Source organism: Rhinolophus ferrumequinum, chromosome 24 (assembly GCF_004115265.2).
Source record: "Rhinolophus ferrumequinum isolate MPI-CBG mRhiFer1 chromosome 24, mRhiFer1_v1.p, whole genome shotgun sequence".
NCBI classification, from domain to species: domain Eukaryota; kingdom Metazoa; phylum Chordata; class Mammalia; order Chiroptera; family Rhinolophidae; genus Rhinolophus; species Rhinolophus ferrumequinum.
The window spans coordinates 15,127,907-15,152,559 of record NC_046307.1 but is presented as its reverse complement, the minus strand read 5'-3'; the positions used below and the strand labels follow the sequence as shown (position 1 = coordinate 15,152,559).

The 24,653-nt window shown below is 48.8% G+C and overlaps 4 protein-coding genes across 11 annotated transcripts in view; 1 reads left to right on the top strand and 3 right to left on the bottom strand.

Annotated features, from left to right (window-relative positions):
• Nucleotides 1-30: 30 nt before the first annotated feature.
• SLC35A4 (solute carrier family 35 member A4) lies at nucleotides 31-2,136 on the bottom strand. Its single transcript, XM_033096429.1, has 3 exons — nucleotides 1,992-2,136; nucleotides 857-955; nucleotides 31-259 (listed from the first exon to the last, which is right to left on the bottom strand). Exons 1-3 carry the CDS (start codon nucleotides 2,004-2,006, stop codon nucleotides 62-64), a joined length of 312 nt encoding a protein of 103 aa, XP_032952320.1. The 5' UTR covers nucleotides 2,007-2,136; the 3' UTR covers nucleotides 31-61.
• Nucleotides 2,137-2,259: 123 nt separating this feature from the next.
• Nucleotides 2,260-14,479, top strand: APBB3 (amyloid beta precursor protein binding family B member 3). Of its 5 annotated transcripts, none has more exons than XR_004421960.1 (17): nucleotides 2,284-2,651; nucleotides 2,918-3,081; nucleotides 3,164-3,240; nucleotides 3,769-3,829; nucleotides 4,038-4,184; nucleotides 4,310-4,437; nucleotides 4,688-4,693; nucleotides 4,845-4,959; nucleotides 5,099-5,183; nucleotides 5,432-5,515; nucleotides 5,787-5,902; nucleotides 6,033-6,224; nucleotides 8,798-8,991; nucleotides 9,131-9,256; nucleotides 12,950-13,155; nucleotides 13,775-13,883; nucleotides 14,035-14,260. XR_004421960.1 is itself a non-coding variant. In XM_033096425.1 (17 exons), the coding sequence occupies exons 1-17, from the start codon at nucleotides 2,603-2,605 to the stop codon at nucleotides 14,238-14,240; spliced, it is 2,079 nt and encodes a 692-aa protein (XP_032952316.1). In that variant the 5' UTR covers nucleotides 2,312-2,602; the 3' UTR covers nucleotides 14,241-14,479. The 5 variants fall into 5 exon arrangements, 2 of the variants coding, with proteins under 2 accessions (XP_032952317.1, XP_032952316.1); XR_004421959.1 differs by having other exon boundaries at nucleotides 2,294-2,651; nucleotides 8,779-9,005; XR_004421958.1 differs by having other exon boundaries at nucleotides 2,295-2,651; nucleotides 8,779-8,991.
• Nucleotides 14,480-15,364: 885 nt separating this feature from the next.
• Nucleotides 15,365-17,310, bottom strand: EIF4EBP3 (eukaryotic translation initiation factor 4E binding protein 3). 2 transcript variants are annotated; one of them, XM_033095851.1, is made up of 3 exons: nucleotides 17,055-17,266; nucleotides 15,855-16,028; nucleotides 15,365-15,711 (listed from the first exon to the last, which is right to left on the bottom strand). In XM_033095851.1, the coding sequence occupies exons 1-3, from the start codon at nucleotides 17,260-17,262 to the stop codon at nucleotides 15,683-15,685; spliced, it is 411 nt and encodes a 136-aa protein (XP_032951742.1). In that variant the 5' UTR covers nucleotides 17,263-17,266; the 3' UTR covers nucleotides 15,365-15,682. The 2 variants fall into 2 exon arrangements, with proteins under 2 accessions (XP_032951742.1, XP_032951741.1); XM_033095850.1 differs by having other exon boundaries at nucleotides 15,367-15,711; nucleotides 17,009-17,310.
• A 5,444-nt stretch (nucleotides 17,311-22,754) lies between these two features.
• The window catches only part of ANKHD1 (ankyrin repeat and KH domain containing 1), a 103,096-nt gene continuing 101,197 nt past the window's right edge, over nucleotides 22,755-24,653 (bottom strand). For 2 of the 3 annotated variants that reach the window (XM_033095844.1, XM_033095845.1), the window contains 3 exons: nucleotides 24,363-24,538; nucleotides 23,514-23,678; nucleotides 22,755-23,251 (listed from right to left, as the gene is read on the bottom strand). In XM_033095844.1, the coding sequence (XP_032951735.1) occupies nucleotides 23,192-23,251; nucleotides 23,514-23,678; nucleotides 24,363-24,538 (401 nt within the window). In that variant the 3' untranslated portion in view covers nucleotides 22,755-23,191. The remainder of the gene's footprint in view (nucleotides 23,252-23,513; nucleotides 23,679-24,362; nucleotides 24,539-24,653) is intronic. The other variant, XM_033095843.1, reaches the window with a different exon arrangement.

The following is a 24,653-nucleotide window of genomic DNA, read 5'->3' as shown; positions in this document are numbered from 1 at the left end:
GTAGTCGAAAGGCCTCCACCTGCAGGTTCCAGACGCTCATCCTGCTTCCCCCATGGCAGGGCTAGTCTGGTCCCTTGCGCAGTGACCGTAGATAGTCCCTCAATGTCTTCTCCACGTTGGGCACAGCATATGCCTGAGCTGCGTAGATGCCAGTGCAGGTGCCCACGGCAAAGCCCAATACTGCTGATGCCCTCAGTTTGGCCACCACATAACCAGCCAGGAATCCCTTGAGGAATGGGGAGGACAAGAGCGAGCCATCCTGTAGAGGAAGATTCAGGAGCAAACTCAGCAGGCTCTCCCCGTCTCTAACCAGGAGCTCCTCAAGCTGGGCTGAGAGCATCCCATCACCTGCTCCTCCTTATTCTGGAGAGTTGCGGTAGTCTCCCCAAAGATTTTTCTCAAGGTTTTGGAGGCAGAAAAAGAACCTAGGAGTCCTAATCACGTAATCTCAGAATCCTGCGGTTAGAAAGCTCCAAACACAGAAACCTCCACAAGGCCACAGAGATGTCCCCGAGGAAACTGACCCCTGCCTGCTTCTCCAGCTTCCTTTCCTAGCATGCTCTCCCACGACCGCAATCAAACGGAACTCCTTCCACCCACTTCTTCATCATGCTACTTCCTACCACAAGGGCTTTGCACATGTTGTTCCATCTGCCTGGATGTTCCCTCTTCCCCTCTTCACCTAAGTTAACCTCTATTTAAGATCCCAGCTCAAGTGCCCTTTTGTCAGGGAAACTTTCCTTGAGGTCAGAGAACAGGCACTCAATAACCATTTGCGAAATAAATCTCTACCACCCATTCAGAAGCTTACTGGGCAATGAAGCCTAAGTGGGGTGGGGGGCAGGCGCAACTTTACCTGGCCCATACCACTGTTGACTTCGTCTTCTACACGTTGTTGCAGACGCTCCAGCTGGTTCTTGAGAAATGCCAGGTCCTTAAGCTTGGGCAGAGAATCCTATGGCAAGGGAGAGGCTAGCTTCAACAGACTGACCCCACCCCATCCCCTGCGTAAGTCCATCCGAGGCTGGCGGTTGGGGATGGGGTGAGCCTGAGAAATCTCTTCCTGAGATGAAAGTGGTAAAAGAAGAAAGGCATTGAAAAGGACAGAATTCACGTGGGGGTCAGGGAGGGCGTGACAGATGGGATGTGCATCAGTAACTTACAACCACTTTTACAGGAATTTTATATAGTAAGCAGTGTGCAGGGAAGGCAGGGGAAACAGCTAGGGGACCTTCAATAAGACCTATCAGGAAAGCACTGGACTATAAGCTACCCGGAAGGGACCAGGCTGTCTTGTCTACCGAATCCCAAGGCCTAATACAGGGCCTGGCAAGTACTTAGTAAATGTGAGTGGTGCTGAACTTCCAGACCAATGGTGAGTAATGGCCTGAGGCAGTTCCCTGGATAATTTGTCGGGGATAAATCTGGTTTCTGCCTCGGCTTCTTGCCCTTCTCCTCCAAGGCCACCCCAAACTGAACGTGCGCCTGTATGCGTGCGCGGGGAGTCGAGGGTACGGGGAATGGCTGTCTAGGAGTGTGGGTAAATGAACTAAGTGATTTTCATCGCCTGACTATGAAATTCAGTGTGTGCGCCAGGGAGTGTTTGAAGGAGGGTGTGTCTGTGGATTGGAAACGTGTCTCTGGGAGGGGAAATTTCGGGGGCTACGGAATAGAGCAGAGTGAGGAGTGTGTCAGAATGAAAGGGTTTGGGTGTGTGGGAGGAACTAGGGATCGTGTTGGTCCCCAGGAGGGCAAACGTGGGGGATCCCCGGCTTCGCCTGCCTAGCGCTCCACCACTCTGTTCCTCACTGTGGAGGGACTTACTATTGGCACGTACCCAGCGGTAGCATCCAGTCGACAGGCGCAATATTTCGCCCCCCAGCGGAAACAAAGGGCATCCCCACCCATGAGCCTCTCCAGTGTCGTGTCTTCTCAGGACTAAAAAGGTGTGACCACCACCCCAACTGCAGATCACCCCCACGGTCACTCACCTTGTCATCCGCCATCTTCCCCGCCGAACTTGTTGCGCAGGCGCAGCCTCGCCTCCCTCACGCCAAGTACGAAGGCCAGCATTACTGCGGGCGGAGGCACTTCCGGAGCAGTTTTGGAAAGGGTGGAGGCGCTGTAGTGGAGGTGGAGCCCGGGCGGTCTCCTGCCCGCAGATATTCCCACGTGACCCCTCCCGTCAAGTCCCAGGCTGCGTGTGCGCGCGCGCGCACGACCTGGGCGTGATGATCTCATTCGTGCGCGCCTGCGCGCGCGCATGTTCGCCTCGCGGGTCATCCGCCGCTTGATGAGCTCATACTTGCGCGGTGGTGTCAGCGGTTTGCTGCCGACGGTGCTCCTCCCCCCGACCCACGCACGGAATCGCTCACCATTCAGAGATCCAGACGCCTGCTTGCACGCGCCACCCCTGGGAGGGCGGTGCTGCTCAGGCTCGTCCTTTTTCAACCCCGGGACCCGGCCGCTGCCCCGCCTCGTATTTGTGCGGCGCCTGCTGGCGCGGCTGACTCCGGCGCAGAGAGGCTGGGCTTGTAGGCGCACCAGCTTCGGAGGTCGAGCTGGACTGAGAGTGGAGACTGGCGGCGACGCGGCTGGGGCTATGCTGGGCAAGGATTACATGCTGGCCATCATTCTGGTCAACTGCGATGGTGTGCACGGAGGGGCTCGGTGGGAGGACTAGGAGCTGAAAGGGGATGAGGGAGCGCGAAAGGCTACCCCGAGGCTCAAAGACAGGGAAGGGGACGTCTCTGAGTGAGAATCAGGGCACAAATAAACCCTTATATTTGCGCTGCAATATCCAAGATTGGGAGCCTGGACCTCCAGCATAAGGGTTGATAAGGTGTTATTCTGAACCTACGAATATGCCTTTCCTCTCCAATCCTGTGTTCCCCCTTCCCATTCCATGTTCCTTTAGATGACTTGTGGGGGGACCAGAGTCTGGAGGGGGAGCCAGGCCTGCCCCCTGGCTGGAGGAAGATCCACGATGCTGCCGGTACTTATTATTGGCATGTACCCAGCGGTAGCACCCAGTGGCAGCGCCCAACCTGGGAGCCAGGAGATGCAGAGGACCCAGGCAAGGTAGGTGGAGTGTGAGGATGGGGCCTGAGCCCATGTGTGGACCTAGGCCTGCTGCTACACTGACCTAGTCCCCTCTCTACAGAGGACAGAAGGGATTTGGGGACTTCGGCCCCCCAAGGGGAGATCCTTCTCCAGCCTGGAGAGCTCACTGGATCAGAGGTAACATGGATAGGCCAAGAAAAATGAAAGGCTTGGCACTCAAAGATGCAGCTGGACCTACAGTCTGCTTTCCAGCCCAGGTTCTAGACTGTCCTTTGTTCTTGGCTCTGTCCCATGTGCTTGACTCTCAGCATTTTGAGTTCCAAACTCTGTCTTTTGCCACATGTTCTTTTCCATATTCTGGGCCCTGACATCATGTTCTAGACCTTGGCCACTGTCCTGGGCTCTGTCCATGGAGGTTCCCATCTGTGTTCTAGGGTCTCTTATCCCGATTTGGGGCTGTGGTTCACATTTTCGATCCTGCTCCATGTTTGCAACTTTTATTATATGTCCTGTGTCCTCAAATTCGAAGTCACACTCTTTATGTTACATTTATTTAATATGTCCTGGGCCCGGTCCTACTCTGGTTTTATATTTGGGACACTATATTCTGGGTCTTATCCCACATCTTGTGCCCATCAGTCTGGGCCTCACCAATGTCCCTTCTGTAAGAAGTGTGGTCCCCTTACCAACTCTGCTCTGTTCCAGTAACTCTTTGTCCTGGTATGGTGAGGAATCCTACATCCAGAGCATGGAGCCAGGGGCTAAGGTAGTGGAGCGTTTCCACCCTCTCACTCTCACTTGGCATTGGGGAAGGACCAAGGGGAAGGTCAGGGGTGGGGTTGGGCTGAGCAGAGATGATCAAGGGTGAAGGGAGGGGCATCAGAGGGTTTATATGTGTGGAGCCTGTGACATCTTCCACACTACTGCACTTCTACTCACTCAGGGCCCTCCTGTCCTTTCTCCCCACCCATCAGTGCTTTGCAGTCCGCTCTCTGGGCTGGGTAGAGGTACCCGAAGAGGACCTGGTACCAGGGAAGAGCAGTATTGCAGTAAATAACTGCATCCAGCAGCTGGCCCAGACCCGCAGCCGGAGCCAACCCCCAGATGGTGCCTGGGGCGAGGTGAGCTGGCCAGCTCTTCAAAGGGTTCAGCCCAAGTTGAAAGCAGAGGTAGTTGTCCCTGAATTGCCTATATCCCATGGCAACCACCTTTATCTGAGCTCCGGGCTGCCCTCTGTCCTTGGCAGGGCCAAAACATGCTGATGATCCTGAAGAAGGATGCCATGAGTCTGGTGAATCCCCTGGACCACAGTCTGATCCACTGCCAGCCCCTGGTGCACATCCGTGTATGGGGTGTGGGCAGCTCCAAGGGCCGGTGAGGACCCTCCATCCCCCCAAGTGAAAGTTGCTCCTTCCTCCCCCTGCAGGCTGTGCTCCCCACTGATGCTGATCCCCTGTACTTGAACCCCCGAACACAGATCCTCTGACATCGACCCAAGCTCTGCCTCCCCTGCCTGGTCCAGCCCTGCTTGGGGAGGGTGGGCCCAGCTCAGCAGGGACGAATGGGGGAGAGCCTGAGAGGCTGGGCTGATTCTCTCCTGTGCTCCCACATGCTTCCGGAACAGTGACAGGTGAGTTACAGCCAGGTGCCTTCAGCCCCAGCCCTGATTTCCCTGTGTCCATCCCTTCTATATCCCTTGCATGACTTTCTAGCCTCCTGCAAGCACTACAGATCCCTGCCCCTACCCAGCTTCTACCCCAGCCCCATCTCTGACCTGCCAGGGACTTCGCTTTTGTGGCGGGTGACAAAGACAGCTGTATGCTCAAGTGCCATGTGTTTCGCTGTGACGTCCCTGCCAAGGCCATTGCCAGTGCCCTACACGGGCTCTGTGCTCAGGTAAGAGCTAGGAGTGGGGTAGAGAATGTGGGGTGGAGCTGGGTCTGAAGCTGCCAAGGCGGTTGGGGCAGGGTGGTATTGGCTCCCTTACCTCCATTCCTCTCTCCGTGCACCTCAAGCTAGCTGCATTGTTTTTCAGATCTTGTCAGAGCGAGTAAGGGTCAGTGGTGATTCTCCTTGCTGTTCCCTCGACCCCATCTCCCCTGAAGACCTGCCACGGCAAGGTATGGGGAGGGAGGTGCTGCATTGCAGCAACAGGCTGTTTTGGTGAAAGATGAGGGAGTCCTGGTTATTTGGTACTTCCCTGCAGATATGGGACTTCTGATATGTCCTGGTCCCAGGGATTCTAGGCCCTAAATTGGAGGCACATCTGTGGTTTTTCCTCTATCTTCTGCTAGCTCCAGCTCTCTCAGAAAGGTGGGGGAAGGGGTCATTGAGAGAGTACCCAGGCCAGCTTTGTGTGTATTTTCAGCGGAGCTGCTGGATGCGGTGAGCCAGGCTGCTCAGAAGTACGAGGCACTGTACATGGGGACTCTGCCAGTCACCAAAGCCATGGGTGAGAACTGAGCGGGCTGGAGGGGGTGGCAGGCTGCCTAAGGCAAGGGGAAGGTAGGTGAGGTAGGGTCTACCACTATTTCTCAGCGTGCTTCCATGGTCCTACACAGCCTGGAAAGTACCACCCTTCCAACCCAGGATTCTAAGCCCAGCCCCGGATATTCTCTTCCCATCTCGTTGAATCCCAAGTCAGTGAGAGGGGCCTAGACACCCCCTGCAGATCCCTCCTTCTTTATGTCTGGGAGACACCATGGTGCAAATGTACCCCCTAGGCATGGATGTGCTGAACGAGGCCATTGGTATCCTCACCACCCGGGGAGACCGGGATGCCTGGGTCCCTGCCATGCTCAGTGTGTCTGACTCTCTCATGACTGCACATCCCATTCAGGTACCAGGAGGTGAAGTTGGGGGCTGCGGAGGGGTGGGCAGGGATGTTGGGGGTCATTGCTTGCTGCTGGAAGAGCTCAGTGGGTCCAGCCAGTGCCTGGCCCTCTGGTGACTAGGCCTGGTGTGGGCAGGCAGAGGCCGGTGCAGAGGAGGAGCCACTGTGGCAGTGCCCTGTGCGCCTTGTGACCTTTATTGGTGTTGGCCGCGACCCACACACCTTTGGCCTCATTGCTGATCTGGGCCGTCAGAGCTTCCAGTGCGCGGCCTTCTGGTGCCAGCCCCATGCAGGCGGACTCTCTGAAGCTGTGCAGGCTGCTTGCATGGTGAGTTGGGGTGGGAATGGTGGGTGGGGTTACTCTGCATTTTGCTTTGTACTGGTGACTGGGGCTCAGGATTGGCAGCCTCTCCAGAAATCACAAACCAGTGATCCCAGGGCTGACTATGGTTCACTGTTTTATTTGGCCCTCATGCTGTTTTCAGTAAGCTTTAGTGAGTTGCCTATTTAAAGACTAGGACATTTCACGTAATTGTTATTCCTGTTTTTCTTAAAATATCAGAAGCTCTGACACTAGATCCACATGCATAAATTTCAACATTCAGCTGGAATTATGTAGGGCTGTGCCCTGTAGGGTGGGCATTGTCTTTCCTTTTTGTCTCATTTAGGTTATTACCTGATATCTGTGGGCACTTGAGTATTGGACCTCGCACTCTTCAGCTTACTCATTCAACAAAATACGAGTTTCTGCAGGGTACCAGGCACTGGATGTGACCCTGGGAATTCAGTGGTATGAGGGCACAGCCTTAGGTAAGAGCAGGGACAGACCAGAAGGAAGTGGTACACCACAGGATGATGGAGACGGATGCTTCAGGGGTTCCAGAAGGCTACCTGAAAGAAGTGATAGTAAACTGAGAGTTGAAGGTCTAAGGAGAAGTTAGCGAGGTGAAGGGAGTAGGACAGAAGGTGTGCCAAGTACAGGGAACCCCAGCTGTGAACGCGAGAGAGATGTTAGTGGATTAGAGTATCTGAAAGGCTCTGGAATGCAAGGGGAGAGGGAGTGAGAGAAGGTAGAAAGCAGGTCATGGAAGAACTTACTGGTCAGGGTGATGAGTATATTTTATCCTGAGGCACTTTGAGCCTTTGAAAGGTTTTGAGCAGGACAGTGAGGTCAGGTTTGTGGATCAGGAAGACCACTTAAGCTATAGTATCAGTGAACGATTTGGGAGACATAAGTAGGAAGACCATTTAGAATCCTGTTGAGTTCAAATGAGAGAAAATTGGGGTAGTTACATAGGGACTGGGATTTGGGTTATAGACTCTCCCCTTGACTAGGGAATCCACTTTGTCAGGGGCCAGTCCACTCCAATGAGAGATGGAGGAGAGTCAACATAGTGATACGTGTGGTTTAAGAGCACAAGTTCTGCAGTCAGAATTAGGTTTGAATCCCAGTTCTGCCATTTTCTGGCTAAGCGACCTTGAGTAAGTCATGTGTTCTCTAAATCGCAATTTCCTCATTTGCAAAATGGGGATAATAACACCTGATAATTACGTTACATTATACAAAGCATTTAACACAGTGTCCAGCCCTCCTTAAGGCTTAGTAAATGTCAAGTTTTATGTTTTTGTTACTGAGCTACCCGGGCTCCGATGTGGCGGACTACAAGCCTCGGCCTGCAGAAACTTTTCAGGGAGTCCAGGGGCAGAGAGGAGCCCGATCCTCACGTTCCCCTTCTCCCTAGGTTCAGTACCAGAAATGTCTTGTGGCCTCTGCAGCTCGAGGCAAGGCATGGGGTGCCCAGGCCCGTGCCCGTCTGCGGCTCAAGCGGACCAGCTCTGTGGACTCCCCAGGAGGTCCCCTGCCTCTCCCCTTGCTGAAAGGAGGGGTTGGGGGTGCAGGGGCAGCTCCTCGAAAGCGGGGCATCTTCTCGTTTCTTGATGCCTTCCGGCTGAAACCCTCTCTGCTCCACATGCCCTAACTTGATCTGGGAGGACTGGGGAAAGAGGTTCTGGGTCCATGCCCAACTCTGTCCCCCTTCATTCTCCAGGGGCCTGCAGCCTCTCGCCGCCCCACTCCCTTCTCTGCCTGCCCCTCTGACCTTGCACACTCTGTATTTATTGCCCAAATTATTGTTTCTATGGGCGACCGAGAGGCCCTGCACCACAACCTAGGCCCCTGGCTGTCTTTCCCCTGGGTCCCTCCTGTGTTCCTTGCCCCTGTCCCGCCCTGGACAGTTGGCTCTACCTCAGCAACACTTTATAGCAAAATCAGTACAAATAAAAATCCCTCAGTGACCTCACTGGGTGTGAGTATATTGGGCCTGGGACAGGGCTGGGGGATTAACCACCTGTATGAAGTGAGTGTGTTGGTGCTTGTTGGTGGTAGCTGCCTGATGGAAGTCTGACTTCATTCAACAAACATATTTTCTAAGGTTTTCTCTGTGCCAGGCACTAAGCTAGGCACTGGGGATGTAATAAAATAGGATTTTCACTTTCTGTCTGAAAGGGAGAGAAACAAGGTCAAACAAGATACAAGATATATGTAGTAGTAGGAAATCACAGACGGTTGTGGGAGCTCAGATGAGAGACATAACCTGGCCTGAAGCAGTACTAGGCTTCCTGAAGCGTTGACATCTGAGTACTGAAGGAATTCTGTACCAGTTACGAAGCCTAGAGACTATAAATGTGCAGGGCAGTGGTCAGAGGTGAGGTTCTAGAGGCCTCCCTGGCTAGATCACAGAGGGGCATACGTGGGGCAGGAGCTGCTGCTGGTTTCAAGTTGCTCCTGAGAGACTGAGAAGTGGAGAGACTGGACACCGGGGACTGGGGCTCCTAGAGCGCCGCCTCCTGGAAGACAGCCCCGTTTGTCACCTTGTGATCAGGAACCCGGTGCAATTTTAGTTGGAGATTTCGAGTCCCTTAGGGAGTGGGTGCGGGATCCCCGCACCGCTCTCGGCTTTTTCGAACAACGGTCCAACCAGGAAGGCTCCAAGCAACCAGCTGGGGCGGGGCGCCCCGAAGCAACTACGGTTGGCGGCCGCTCCGGAAGTGACGCGCTGCCCCGCTGGCCGTGCGGAAGCGGAGATGGCGGAGCTGTACGTGAAGCCGGGTGAGCGCGGTAGCGCTCCGCGGGCGCGGGGTCCTGCACCCTGCCCGGGCGGGGGGCGGTAACGAGGCGGAGTCAGTACCCTCCATCTCCCCCAGGTCCCTTCACACATGCCCTCCCCTCTGCAGGCAACAAGGAGCGCGGCTGGAACGACCCGCCGCAGTTTTCCTACGGGCTGCAGACCCAGGCCGGCGGACCCAAGCGCACTCCGCTCACCAAGAGGGTCGCCGCACCCCCGGATGGAGCCCCCAGAGGTGCGTGGGGGCCTTGAGTGCGGAGAGCGGCGGAGAATGGGTGGTGCCAGGGATTAGCTTGTCCCGGGGGCCCCTTTTGCGCCCCTGAGGAGTCTAAGAGGTTGGAGTTCCAGAAAGGGCCTCAGGGCAGGCCCTTTTCGAAGCTCTTCTACTGCCCAGGTCAATAAGTGGTACTTTGGTTTCAAAAGAATATCTCTATGCATTTATCCAAATTGATCTCATCCAGACCTATGGTTTTAACATAGTTTTTAGTCTCAAATTACTTTCAAATTTTATTTCCAACCTGGATCTCTACCTATAATACCATAGTGGCATATCCATTTGTTCTACACCGTCACTTGGCTATGTAATAAACATCTCAGCCTTAATGTGTTATCCATTCACTGACGCATTCATTCATTTATTGTCATCTACTGAGTACCAACTATGAGCCAGGCAGTGTTTAAGGGCGAACTAGACAGCAGTAAAGAAGACAAAAAGGTTTCTGCTTTCATGGAGTCCACACTCTAGCTTTGGAGACAGACAAATGAAATAGTGGTACAGGCTCTGCAGAGAAATAAAATGTGATGTGAGAGTGACCAGGTAACTAAATTAGGTGCCTGAGGGGCTGACATTTAAGCTGAAATCTGAATGATTAAAAGCTCTCTATGCAGAGATCAGGTGTTAGTGTCCCAGACACTGGAAATAGTACAAAGGCCTTGTGAACAAGTTTGGCAAATTCAGAGAATGAAGGAATACCTCGTAGCTAGCACACAGTCGGCTAGGGATAGAGATAAGTAGTAGGTAGTGCCCAGATCATAGTGGGTTTTGTTTTAATCTATGTAAATTTGGAAGCCACTGAAAAGTTTAGAGGGCTGCCTTTTTCTGTGAGCATTTCCCATGCCAATAGGTAGGGCTGTGGCCCTGAGAAAGAGGCTGATTCAGCTCTCTTAGCACCCCTCTATTTTCCACACCGTAACACTGCAATGGAATGATACAAGCTAGTTTCTTAACCTTGGCACTATTGACCAGATAATTATTTTGGACCAGATAATTGTCATGAGGGACTGTCCTATACACTGTAGAATGTTTGCAGCATCCCTGGCCTCTACCCACTAGATGCCAGTAGCACCCATCTAGTTGGGATAGCTAAAGGTGTCTTCATACATTTGCCCTAGAGGCAAAATCTTCCCAGATTGAGAAATAATGACTGATTTACGTTAAAAAACAAAACAAAAACTGCTGCATGGAAGATTTTAGGGAATTAGTGGAAAGTCAAATTAAGAGGCTTTTATGGTAACATAGGCAAGATTTAATGATGATTTGGACAAGAATGGGAATACTGGAGGTGGTAGGAATTGATGAATATGGAATATATTATGGAGAAAGTCAGGAATGAGTATATATAGGAGGTGAGGTTAAGAAGAATCAATGTAATTTGAATTTTTGCTTGAGCAACTGGCTGGTTTTATTCATTGATACGGGAAGCCTGGAGAATAGTGGTTTTGGGGGGAGGGGGAAGGGAAGCTTTCTGTCTTGGCCACGTTAAATTTGGGCTGCTATTTTGGGGAGTGATGTAGGCCATAATTACAGAAACGAATCCCCATCATATGGATGGTACTCGATGTCATGCACATGACTAAGGTTACTTAAGTCTCCTTCAATATGTGGATAGAGGCCCAAAGAGGATCCAGCACAGAGCCCTAAGGCTGAGTCAAGAAGGAATTAGCAAAGGAGACTGGAAAATAGCCAAAGAAGTAAGAACAAAAGTAAAATTGACTCTGGGAGCGAATCAAATCTTGACTCAACCATAATGAATGCTGCTAGGAGGTCAAGTAAGAGATAAGTTTTAGCACACATAGGGATGACGGATGACCCTAAAAGCAGTCTATGGAGTGATGAGAGCAAAAACCCAGCTGGAATGGGCCGAGGAGAGAATGTGAAAAGAGGGAGAGAAGTAACTATACATAGACAGCTCATTCAAGAAATTCTGCTGTGAAGCAGATAAGAAATGGGGGAGCGGGGTTACCTGAAGAAGGAATGCTAGGAAAGGGAGGGCTTTTGTTTTTAAGATCGTATACACTAGAGTGAGTCCGTTGCAGACAGGATTGCTCAATAGTGGGACAACTGATGGCAGGAGAAAAGGGATAATTGCAGGACGGAAGCCCAGAGAAGGCAAGAGGCTGGGGTGCAGAGTTCAGCTGGAGAGATGGCCTCTGATAGCAGGAACCTTTCATCTAGTAGAGGAGGAGGAAAGTGGCCACTGATGTGGGTGGGTTAATACAACTGGTAGTGAGAAGATAAGACTTTCTGTTATTTAATGACTTATACTTTGAAATATGAGGCAGGGTTAGAAGTAGAAACGGCAGGGAAAGGAAAAGAAAGAGAGTTTAGAGAAAATAAGATGTGAAAATAGTTGTTCTGAAGAGTAGAAAAACAAGGCAAAGTGTAGGCTTTCCAAGCAGCGTTGGATGCCTTTTAAAATCTGTAGCCATGAATTTATTCCTCAGCTTGGTTCTGTTTTTCTCCCCAACAAGTACAGGCAAGCTGGGTTTACCAGGAAAGTGGGACAATGGGAGGGGATAACTGAGGTGTTTATACGGAAGTGATTTTAATGCATGGTGAAATCTGAGTAGCTAGCTGGAAGAGTAGGAGTGGTTTTGGAGGTGGTACAGTGTTGTTGAACAGTGTTGAGAACAAGGCAGAGGGGAATGAGAGGCTGAAAAAAAGGGTGGAAAATGATCACTGGAGGTGAGGAGGTCAAGACACCAAAAGGCCAAATTATTAGATAAATTAATTATCCATGTTGATGCCTAAGAGTAAATTCTTGACTTTTCCCCCTACCCTTCTTTTCCTATAGTGCTTCTACCATCCCATTACCAAAGTCAGAAACCAAGAGTCATCTTGGACTCCTCTCCCTCACCCCCAATCCACCAAATCCTGTTGCTATCTCCTCCTAAATCTGACCACTTCATTTTCCCCTCAGCTACTCTTTCACTCAAGTCCACCAGCACCCTCTTTCCCCGGGCTACTCCATTAACCGCGCAGCTGGTGTCCCTGCCTCCATTCTTGACCTAGTCTCATCAGTTTTTCAGAGAGCATATGGAACAAACATCTTGACTTTTCCTGGCTCTTGGGCACTGCCCTTACCTCTACCTAGTACAGGGTTCATCAGTTCTTAACTTTGTGAGCACTTTTTGCTACACTCTAACCGAGCAGCTGCACCTATATTCTTAATCATTGCAACCCTATAAAATAAGTGCTTATTACTATAATATCCCCATTTTACACAAGAGGAACCCATGCTCAGAGGTTAAAAGTAACTCACCAGACGTCACCTAGTGGGTGGGCTGGGATAAACTCCGATGTCACCTCAGAAGGCCTTGAGCAGGCTAGGTAGGTCCCTCTGTTCCTCTTTATCGCTTCACCCATCTTTGTAGCATGCAACATAATTGGTAATTTTCTTGTGCCCCACCCCCAAATTTAAGCTCTCTGAGGTCAGGAACCTGATCTGTCTGGTTTACTATTCTAGCTCTGGTTTACTATTCTAGCTCTGGTGCCTTGCATGTTGTCTGGCACATAGTAGGGACTTCATGAATATCCATTTTTGAATGGATGTCTCACAGAGTAGCCCTCCTTAGAACGCATGAAGTTAAGAGTTGAGCTTCGTACCTATTTCAGCCATGTTTGCTTGATCCTGCTTTACCTTTTCAGTCCCCACCTCAGAGACTTCTCCTGGGGTCCCCCCACTGGGGCCTCCACCTCCTTCAAGTAAGGCTTCCGGGCCCCCACCTGTGGGGAGCTATCCTGCCTCCAGTGTGGAGCCCACAGAGTCACCAGTCATTGAGTGTGAGGCTCTGCTGGAAGACGTGCTGAAACCTTTGGAACAGGCATTGGAGGACTGCCGTGGCCACACAAAGGCAAGCCCTGGCACATCAGTGGGGTGATGGGAAGGGTTCCTATCGACAGCCAGATGCAAGTATGGCTCCCAAAAGTAGACCCTCTGACCCTATGGGCAGTGGCGCTCAACCCTGACTTACGGGCCTCTTTGGAATCTGCTAAGGACTTCCCAGAAAAATGAGCACAGGATTTCAGGAGGGTTCAAGGGATTTCTGCAGACCCAGTCAGTAGAAGAGGCTTAATTCAACTCCCATTAGTGATGGTGACAAGCCTGATTTCCATACCTGTAGGCCATTTAGAGCAGACCCTGCTGATGTGCTCAAGGAGAGAGAGGGGAACCCCGTTTTACTGTTGTTTCTTAAGTTCTCTGGAGGCAAGGGAACTGAGGCTAAGTAGCACTATAGAATGAGTTTCTGGGGGTCTGAGAAAGTCTGGAAATTTAAAATTTCTAGGCTTACATGCATTTTTCTTGGGAAGAGATTCCATAGGTTTCATCAAATTCTCAGTGGGGCCTCTAACCTTTGGGTAAAGAACTAGAACTTTTAAGATTAAGTGTAAAGTTCCCAGGCCAGAGAGAACGGTTTCCCCTGCCCTTGCTGAGCTGATAGCACTGACTAGGATGGGCTTTCTCTCTCTCAGAAGCAAGTATGTGATGACATCAGCCGACGCCTGGCTCTGCTGCAGGAACAGTGGGCTGGAGGGAAGCTGTCAACACCTGTAAAGAACAGGATGGCTCTGCTGGTGCTAGGTATGGGTGGGTCCCTCGTTATAACTAAGTCCCTCATCCTGGCCTGGCTGGCTGAGCCGGAGTAGGTGCTGAGATTTTTGACTGGTTGGGAGGGGAGGAGTGGGAGCTATGTCTTTTGCCCCGACTGCTTTCTCAGTCTCTCTCTCCTCAGAGCTTTCAAGGCACCAGTGGGACGCAGCAGATGACATTCACCGCTCGCTCATGGTTGACCACGTGACTGAAGTCAGCCAGTGGATGGTGGGAGTTAAAAGATTAATTGCAGAAAAGAGGAGTCTGTCTTCAGAGAAGGAGACCGATGAAGAGACATCCAGAGCTGAGGAGACCCAGACTGTACCAGACGTGCAACAGACTCCATAATCCTTTGGGTTCCCCAGACTCGCCTCACACTATCTGCTATGCCTTGGCATGGGAGGCCTTCTCTCACTTGGCTCCCCCTTACCACTTGGGAGACTCTGCCCGATTGGGGTCCCTGGCCTGACTCACCTCTGGGGGAAAAGGTCCCACCTGGGTCACAAGGAGGTCACTTGTTACCCATAACATGCATTTCAATAAAATCTCACTGGTGGGCCCTGGGTAGATGAGGCCTCCTTATGCCATACGGATCCCTTCTGGTGTTCTTGACTGCCCTGCTCCCTATGTACCCTAAAAACCTCTGTTCTTCATTCATCATGAATGGCCTTGCTAGGAATGAGCAGAGTGTGGTCTGCTGCTTTCCCCTAAATGAGATCTCAATGTACATCCCTTGCTGGGCTGAGTAGCCCTATCTTTGGATGATTTCATTTCAGCATGAGAACAGAGGTTCAAATAGCATGGGGAGAATTTTCTATCAAGAAAAGGAGACTGTTCTATTTTTACTGTATCACCCTTGAGGTATGCAAGTGCTATGGAGATTAGAATCAGAGATTAGAACATAGCTGTATAAAGTGAAGGAGAAAAAGACCAGATTGCTGAGATACGGGATCGTGACTTTTTTTCCTTTGTGGGGGGCATGATTATGACTCCTTAATCTGACTTACCAAATAAACTGCTGCCTCACTTTGGGCTTTAAGGTCTCTTCTAACCCTTTGAGGACAACAGAACCAGGTGGAAGGGGCCTGTGAGAAGAGCTGGTCAGGTTTTCAGTGTTGGAATAAAGGGATTGGTACTTGTAGGTGGGACGCAGAAAAGGCATGGGGAGAGACTGGAGGGAGGAGAAGGCTAAGAGGCTGGGGCAGCGCCTCTTTTATCCTGCGTCAGGATAGGGATTACTGGAGCAGCCTGATTCCAGGAAGGCTGCTTCCTAGAAAGGCTGGAACAGGCTACTGCTGTTTATGGTTTGGCAGCTCCTGTAGCCTGCCAAGGCTGGCTCTAATTTGCACTGGAAGTGGGACCAACCAGAGCTGGGCAGGGACCAGGGACCTCTGGTCCTAACCAGGTCTGCTGGAGCCATTAGCTGTGTGGCTGAGATGGGAAGATCAGCATTGAGAACACTGGAGCCAAGGCATTTCTTTGAATGTTTTACTAAGCAGTCAGAAAGTGACACACTCCACCCCCCAGGCCCTGCCTCAGCCCCTGAGCATAGAGGGCTGGGGGCTGAGAAGAGTGCCTACAGACCAAAGAGAAAGTAGAGCTAAGGGCTTGGCAAGTTGCCCACTCCTATCCCTGGTCTAGCTGCCTCAGAACTAAGGGAGGCCCAGAACCAAGTCACTCCCTTCCAGAGTAGACGAGGCCAGTTGGCCTTTGGATACCCCAGGAAGAGGTTGTGGCAGCAGCGGCACGACGGATTCCTCTAACTCCATACACAGGTCATCTGCACTGGATTAGATGTCCATTTCAAATTGTGCGTCATCTGGAGAGAGAAAAGGCAGGACTGGTTGCTGGGCTGAGTGTCAGCCTCAGTGTAGAAACTCTTTGGAATTGAGCCCCCACTCTACTTATTCAGGGCATTTAGAATCAAAGGCATTTCTTAGCTTTAGGTCCTGCTTTCCTTACCAGGTGTCTCTTCCTCTGTCTCCTTCTGCTCCTTCAGCTCCTCCAGCTTGGAGAGTGGGGCTGTTGGAGGAGTTGTGACCCCGGGAATCTGAGGGAGGCAGCAGGGGGGTGTCCGGGCAATGGGTGAGTTCTTGCACTCCAGCAGGAACTTTCGGTCGTAGATGATCCTGGTGCCTGTCAAGGGGCAGGGGCTAAGTAAGTGGCAGGAGCTTGGGTAGAGAGCTGTTTGGGGCCCCTGATACAGGCTTTTTAGGGACCTGGGGGTCATATTTCCCTGTTTTAAAGGGCTACTGCTCTACAGCCCAGCCAGAATCTCGGCTGACTAGCCTTCACAGCACTAAGACTTCCTGGCCTAACCAAGATGTGGCTAAGCAATGGGGACATCCCAGCTGGTCGAGGCAGGAGCTTTTGGTTTAGGGGAGATTCAAGTTGGCTCTAGAAGGAGCACTGAACTTGGAGCTCAGGTACTGCAGGCTGCCCCTCTCCAGCTCAGCGACTTTCACTGCTTTGGTTCACAAGGTGGGGCCTCGACCTCCAGCCTCAGTTGGATCAGGAAGCCAAACAGCAGATGTGAAGGCGGTTCACCCAGTGCTGCCACCTGGGCTCTGATACCCTGCAGGGAGGAGCTGTGTTCCCCATGAAACAGGGACATAATGTTCTTATCCTGACCCCTCCCAAGTCCTATCAGGCTCAGCCCCACCTAAAGGAACTTGGCACAGAATCGTGTCCTCAAAGGGCCCTGCTCTTGTTCTCCGCCCAGCCCTGGGCCCCCACGTGGCAGGAGGAACCCTAGCTGGGAGCCCAGCAGCTAGCTCATGATCCCAGGTTGCTCGCCCAACCCAGCCAGCCACAGATACCCAAAGCCCCAGACCCCAACTGCCCCACCTGCTCTAGCTGCTTTGCAAAACCTGAAGCTTCCCGCTGAGGCCACGCTCAGTTGGCGCATCGGCTCCTATTCCCTCCCGGGCGGCAAAGTTGGCAGGGGCGGGTGAACAAGGCGCCCAGAGCCCAGGCCAGTGAGGATTTCAGCCCAGAATCACCCAGAAACTAGGCTTCGGCTCCCGCCCCTCCGCCCTAAACTACAATCTGTAGAGGGGACTGTGGACGAGTCCAAGGCCCGTACCTCCCCACCCGCACCCCGCAACAGCACGCACGCGCTGGCTTGCCCGCTGCCTGCGGACCCCAGCCCGGCCCGCTGACCTCCCGGGGTAGTGGCGTATAGCGTGCCCCCCGGCGTGGTGCTGTAGCAGTCGGGCAGCCGATCTCTGCCCCCGGGAATCGGGCAGCTTGTTGATGTGGACATAGCGAATATGACGAGCAGGAAGGCAAGCGACTGGTGCTGAGGTTCCGGAGCGCAGTAGAGTCTGAGACGTACTCGGTCGACCACGTGCGACCGCAGCAACAACATCAGCACTACGTCACGCCCGGGGCGGTCCACCCGCCGTCACTCAACCCAAAGGTCCCGCCCTATCCGCGAGGGAGCAAGCCCTCGGCTCCGCAAAAGTTGGAAGGAGTTCCGGGCCGCACGGACCTGGAGTTCCTTTTGGTTCAACAATGGCCAGCCGGCCTCTTGAGTGCTACTACCGCTCAGCTTTTTACTATTCACTGCTTGCAGCTGGTGGTTTGGGGACTGGTAAGGTACGGCACAAGTCACATGTATGAATTCACCCATTCTTCTCAACAGTTTCGGACAGTAAATCGCTATCATTTAGCCGCATTTTACAGGTTAGGAAAATAAAGCCCAGAGAGGTTAAGTAACTGGTTCAAAAGCACGTATTTTGTAGAAGGAGGAGCTGGGATTTAGACCCGAGTGTATCTGATTCCAGATCCTCTGCCCTTCAACACAGCTGTGTACTGCCTCCCATTAATCAATGAGAATACAGGATGAAAAATGCCTCTATGGCGTGGTGCACAGCTAGAAGGGGAAGGGCAGGGAGGGTTGGTGGGCTTTCTGGAAGAAGTGATACCTGGACTTACAAAGGTTGAGGGGTAGGAGAAGCCTGCTCTTTGATCTCTGTCACACCTAAGTAACCTCAGGAAACTAAGGAAGGGCAAGGGGCTGGTGAGGAGGGCTTGGTCTCTAAACCTCTGGAAAGGAAGATCAGAGTCTGGCCTTAGAAGATTTTTTGATGCAGACACAGTGATGTGAAAGGAGGCAGGAGAGGTGATGAGAAAGTAAGTACTAAGTCTAGTACCGATATACACTAAAAACCTCCACTTGATCTGGTTGTCCTGTTTGGCTTCCTCAAAATCAGTATACCTCCACCCCCACCCCCAAATTAAATACAGACCACCTGACCTCATGCATGTATCAATATTACTTAAGCTCTGGCTTTATCCGATTTTCTCTTAGCTCTGATTTTTTCACTTGTTATTTTAAAAAAGACTATTTTATAAGTTAGTGCTGCTCAAACTTTAATGTGCACATAAATCACCTGGAGAGCTTGTTAAAAACGAAGGTTCTGATACAGGAAGTCTGGGGTGGGACCTGAGATTCTAGGTTTTTAATAAGATCTTGGGTGATGCAGACGCATAGGTGAGCAGGTCCTTAGAAGCACACTTCAGGGAGCAAGGATGTGTATATTTTATGTTCCAAAAAGGTTTCTGACCTCTTAAAAAGTGGTGTACGCCTAAATGAAGTGTCTTAGCAGGTCTGGAGGGTAAGGCTTGGGAAGCAGATTGTGTGGAGACATCGATGACAACTCAGCTTTTAAGCAAAATGAGTAAATAGTCTGTTCGGGGGAGTAGGGGATGGGATAGAGGACAGTGAGGTTGAAGGTGAAGACTCCAGCCTAGTGAAATGGAGTGGGCAAAAGGGCAGGACTGTGATGATGGAGAGAAGTGTGTGTGTGTGGGGGGTGGGAGTGGGGGTGGGAGAGGGATCCAGACACACAGAGGAGGAAGGATAAAGGTGACTGATTAAGGATGGAGCGAGGGAGAGGGAGATAAGTTAGGGTAATTCCCAATCTCCTGCCTTCAGAGTCTTGGTAGCTAGTTGTACCATGTAATATAATAGGGAAGGGGAAGGGACTACCTTCTACTGGGAATGTATGATGTGTGTGGAATGCTCAGATGGAGAAGCACAGTAAGGAGCTAGATATACTGGTCTGAAGCTCAGATCTGAATGGAGTGAAATCCAAGAGTGAGGGATAGGATCACCAGCGGAGAAGATACAGTGAAAGAAGAGGCCTGGGCACATCAACATTTATTTTAGGGGTAGTAGAGGAAGAGGATTCCAAAAGAGTCCGAGAAAGATCAGCCAGAGTAGGAGAACTAGGAGAGAAGTGTCAAAGGTTTTCAAGAAGGATCAATATGGAAGTGAGGTCTCTTTTCTATTAATCTCTACTACAAAACAACAGCAGCAGGTACTACTACTATAAGACTGCTGGTAGAAGCTTACTTTTCTTGAGATGCTGTGTGCTATAAGGGCTGGGGAACTAGGCAATAGGCAGTTGGCTTTAGAGAGAAAGCCAGGTTCATCATCCACGCAACCTGGATGAAGGATCAAAAGTTTAAATCAGAGGATCAACACTGATTACCTATTTATTAGAGTGTGGGAGCTTAAAAAAAACAAAATAAAACAAACGATAAACCTATACCCAGGCCCCACCCCCAGAAATGACTAAACGTACAAGGGAATATCAGGTCTCTACCACTAGGCAAATTACAATTGATCCTTGAACAACTTGAGTTTGAAATGTGCAGGTCCACTTATATGCAGATTTTTTTCTATACAGTCGGCCCTTTATATCCCCAGGTTTCAAATCCACAGGGCTAATTGTGCATTGTTCTATGACATTTTATATAAGGGACATGAGTATCTCAAATTTGGGTATCCACGGAGGGGGGTCCTGGAACCAATCCCCCGTGTATACCAAGGGATGACTGTACTTTGGACTCATAGCAATACCATCAAAGTAAAACAAGTAAAAAGTAATCACAAAATAGGTTTGCAATCTGATCATTAGGTTTATGATCTTGTTTTCCAAATTAGGTTTCAAGTTCCAGGTTCCTGCTGGATTTTTTTGAACACGGTCATACACTTAAGTTTTAGATATTTAAAACCATTTTTCTCTTACTCATTTCCTAACAGGAGAGAGAGAAACTAAAGGAAACTGCCTGTTGGCAAATGGTGAGAAATCTTTGAGAATGAATAGAAAATGCAGTGTTATCAGACAGAGTCCCTCATTCCAGGACAGGGTTCACTGGAAGACGTCACAACCAGCTCCACTTCTTGATAGAAGACATCTAGGGCTCGTTAGAGAACAAGATGTTCAGGAGCTGTTTTCCTACAGGCTTGTTTGCCTCTTCCTGGTTTACAATGTGGTCCAAAGGTCTTACTTAAACAGTGGGACAGAACTGTGCAAACTAAGTACTCCTCTCTGTTTGGCTTGAAACTATAATATGACCAGCCTTTCCCTTCTACAAGCTACCTCAAACTGAGGATGGTCGCCTCATGCACTAATTTTGAGGCTGGGAGAAAGATTTGACCAGAATGTATAAGAACAGATGGAAACTGGAGTTTCACTGAGATTTCTTACCTCTGGTTAGGAGGGGCCACCATTGGCTGTCCAACTCTCTTCTTCGGTCTGGTTAGCTGAGGTGATGGGATTTCCCCTTTGAGAGCAGGGACTGAAGGAAGCAGACTGGCCTATAAAAGGGCAAGTCAGCACACTGTAGCCACAATAGATTTAAAGGGTCTTAAAACATCAATACTTTTATTGATAGTGGAATTTTTTTACATTGAACACTACTAGAAATAAGTGGGTCCAGAAACCTCGGTGATATATTTTTATTCCTTGAAAGAGTTGTGATTCTCATAGGGTTTGATTTATGCCTCAGCAGGATGTTTCTTAATGACTTGAGGGTACACTATGGATGTGCCAAGTTTTCTTCTGTCTCCACTAAAATCTCAAAATCAGTACTGGTCATCATAACACTGGGCTTTTGATTCCTTGTGAGAACCAATGGTAGGGGGCCCCTGAAACCTCGGCAATGTAAACATTCTATCTAGTGGCTTCCAGTATTCTCATACCATATGTTCTCATTCACAAGAAAAAGAAGAAAATCCGTGTGAGAACTAGGAGACTCCTTGGAGTTCACTTATGTTCAATTTCATTTTCAGATGAGGAAAGTGAAGCCCAGAAATGAGAAGTTACTTGCCTAAGGTCATACAGCTTAAAGTGGCAGAAATGAAAATAGAATTTAGGCCCTGTCTATTGTTTCACTGTAGCCATGCTGCCTCCCCCCAAATCCCTTGTAATTTTGAAAGTAATTAAATTCTTACCTGAGCTAAATTTAATCCAAGGTTCAGGTTGGTAAAAAGCAGTAAAATAATGCCAGGAAAAGGAAAGACAGAGGAAGAAGAAATTGTGGCAGGCAAAATGGGGTGAGGAATAGGCTACTGGGATCCAAATAGAAAGAAAAGAAGGCAGTGCTGGTAAGAGGGCAGGGAAGAGGGTATTCTAAATAACGACTACCAAGTGCATAGCTCCTGTTTCTTCCTAATCCTACTAGAAATTTCTCCTAATTGCCTCCTCATGGGTTCTAGTTCCTGAGTTAAAATGTTTCATTCTGTTGTCCTCAAGGTGCAGAAGATAGGGTAAAGGGCTCTTCCAGAGAATTCAAATGTACTGTAGACAGCTAAGATGGAACAAAACTCACCTTTTTGTCCCACTGAATAATTTAATTAATATCATCTCTCACTAATCTGTTTCATTCATTTCACTAATATTAGGTGATTTATTTATTTATTTTTTCAGTAGTAAGTGGAAACAGCAAGACCTGTAGATGATCCAAGGGGCCTTATTTCCCCCTCAGAGTAAGGATATTTCTTGAGAACACTTGATATGGTTATCAAACACTACAAAGGCAGTAGCTTCAACACCAGTGATAGTTTCCAAATTCATTGAAAATAGAAAATAAGAAATGAGCTTAAAGAAGCTCTCTCATATGTAAGATGATATGGAAGACAAAAGAACCAGGTATGTTCAACACAGAACAAACATGGTGTGTCTTATCTAGTGGTGGTTCTAGAAGAGAAGATTAAGAACTCCTGTTGGTACGAGAGAAGAAAAGTGCTGCTTGTATGGTTCTGCCCCTAGTTACTATTTTTCTGTGCATCCTTTTTTGCCTTGATATGTGCTTTGGCTTCTCTAAAACGTTTTCTTGTTTTCTTTTTTAGACTGCCTATACATAAGACCAGGAAATTCAACTATATTAAAACATGAATAAGTTGATGACTATTCTTTTCAGTGGGATAATTTTTCCTTTCCTATTGCATCAGATTCTTGGCAAAGCCTATGGTTTGGCCAAAGCAATCCATTCTGGTGTTCCTGTATTTAGCTTGTTAAACATATTGGCTCTTCATACGTGGGGCCATGGAACTCAGCCCAGAATTAGTCACGTGTTTATAAACATTACTCAGCTGATTCCACAATGTAACAGAATTATAGGAGTCACCCCCTGCTCCCTCCTATGTCCCAACCCGAATAAAATGTAGAACACCTAAAACCAAAATATTTACAGAAAAACGTCAGGAAGCACAAAAGGAACCTGAAGTTGATGACCTGGGTGTCCCTAAGTTTGTTCAGTGTCATCTGACTGAAATCCTATTGTTCTTATTGACATACTCATGATCCATAAAGAACTAAACCTATCTATGGCCTATCTGCTAATGTCAGGTAAGATACATTGCAGGGGCTTGAAACTTGCTCATTTATAAAATAATTAAGGAAAAGAAAGAGAATAAGGAATGTTTAACATGTATATAACTAGTCTTAAAAGTGCTTTTTCAAGGCAGTCTAAGAATGGACTCAAAAGTGTAAAATGTGAGAAGCCCAACCTGGTTCATTATGATTGCAGACTGGGTGGTATCTGCATGACCACTGAAAGGATCACACCCCACTTCTAAACACTGTTCATCTTTTTATTGAATATTCTGGTAAATATTTCACATTAATACAGGCTACATTAAGTAGAGCCACTATATGACAAGAAATTTACTCAACTTTTTCCTTTTAAGTATGTAAACAACTGTACATGTATTTACCACCCTAAAAGGTTGAAACATGTAATCATCTAATTCTTTTCTGCATACAAGTAGCATTCAGTATGTTTAGCCAAAAGCACTAAGTTCAAAATGGCTAAACTAACCAGAGAACATAATCAGATGGATAGGAAATCACTTTTTTCTTATACAATGGGCAATCAAATTTCCATTGCTAAAGCCTCAGAGAAAATGTCTTAGTTAGGCACATTAAAAAAAAAAAAAATCCCCAGGGTTCTTCCAAGGTCATAGGTTTCTCAAACAAGGCTAAAGAGTAAGACCTTCTAACTTAGTTGACATATTTGAGATGCATGTTTCCAATATGAGGTGCCCACGTGCCAGGCCAAATCTGAAAAGGGGGAGGAAAAATTGGAATTTCTAATTAGGAATCTTTCGACATTTACAAAATGAATATATAAATGCAATGGCAATTCACTGTTTCTGCCTCGGGAGAACACACATACATGAAATAAAATGTTTAGTAGCATCATCTTGATATTGAAAAACTTAAGTCAGATTCAGATGTTATGACTTTTGATATTCAGAACTTACACTACCCAAAGAATGACATGACAAATATGAAAAATAAAAGAGCATTAAGTCCATTTTACCTGCTGGGCATCAGTGCATTCAGTTGAATTTTGAATAACTTTTATCATAGGGTTCCAAGCAGGATCTGGGTTGTGAAGTCCATTAAACAGCGGGCCTCCTGGCACATCAGCAAGCTGAGGATGAGAGGGTATTATGGTGCCTCCATACATGGAAATTGGCAGACCCTAAAACAGCAGAAAGAAAGGATTAACCATGGAGTAATTATAAATGATGATTCCATAATACCATCTTAGTTCTCTCTAGTTTCCTTCATTCAAAGAACTCCAGAGGATCCTGTAAATACAACACTGTACACTGCTGAGAAACCAAAAGTGGTTCTCTGCATCAGCAAAACTTCTCAATGAGAAGAGAGAAAAAACAACTCAATTCAGGATCAAATCATCAGGAAATTTCCCATACTTGATGAACACATATAATACCCTCAACTTTCCCATATTTTAATTTCACTAAGAAGCTCATGTTAAGAAGAAAAGGGGAATGCTACACGATTGCTTACAGCCATCATCTGGCTTTACGGCAGCCGGGAAGCTCTCAGAGCAGAGAAGAGAGCAATAGGGAGCTCACAGCCAGCTTTCTGAGGGGCAGAGCCCTCCCTCAAAGCTGTGGCAGCAAAACCCAAACCTCTCAGGTGTTCTAGGAGGATGGGGGCATCTATAGGATAGTTTGAGGACAAATCACTGTGGACAACATGATCTACTCTTGAAATTGGGTAAAAGATCTGGCAAAGTCATGGAAACAAATTAGTTCCACCAACAGGGAGAATTATGTCAATACAAACTATCCCTTAACATGTGACTGCATTGGCTGGCAAAGTATTAAACAAGTTACAATGATGTTAGTCAACTCACTTTAGAAAAATCCACAAAACTGCTTGCCATAGGCTGATGAAAAATGTTAGAGGGGGCTACCATTCCAGAATCATCTCTCTCCATTGGCTGATGCTGGGAGAATGTGCTTGGGTCTGATAATGGTTGATGCATTGGATGGTTCCCTATCACAGACTGTGACCAACCTGATAAGCCTTCTGGAAAGAAGAATTGAGAACAGGGTTTGATGTTTATTTGGATAAAATAACAAAAACATTACCACTTGATCTTTTTTCATACTAAATTTTATTAAAATTATTCTTCTGAAGAGCT

What these genes read in the sequence shown, in the direction of transcription:
- APBB3 (XM_033096425.1), top strand. Translation starts at nt 2,603, where the DNA reads ATGCTGGGCAAGGATTACATGCTGGCCATCATTCTGGTCAACTGCGAT. An exon ending in CTGTGCAGGCTGCTTGCATG is followed by an intron (nt 6,225 to 8,797) that starts GTGAGTTGGGGT and finishes GTGCAATTTTAG; the next exon opens with TTGGAGATTTCGAGTCCCTT. An exon ending in GATGGCTCTGCTGGTGCTAG is followed by an intron (nt 13,884 to 14,034) that starts GTATGGGTGGGT and finishes CTCTCTCCTCAG; the next exon opens with AGCTTTCAAGGCACCAGTGG.
- SLC35A4 (XM_033096429.1), bottom strand. An exon ending in TCAACAGTGGTATGGGCCAG is followed by an intron (nt 260 to 856) that starts GTAAAGTTGCGC and finishes CTTCCTCTACAG; the next exon opens with GATGGCTCGCTCTTGTCCTC.
- EIF4EBP3 (XM_033095850.1), bottom strand. Translation starts at nt 17,262, where the DNA reads ATGTTGTTGCTGCGGTCGCACGTGGTCGACCGAGTACGTCTCAGACTC. An exon ending in GGCAGCGGGCAAGCCAGCGC is followed by an intron (nt 16,029 to 17,008) that starts GTGCGTGCTGTT and finishes GCCCCTTGACAG; the next exon opens with GCACCAGGATCATCTACGAC.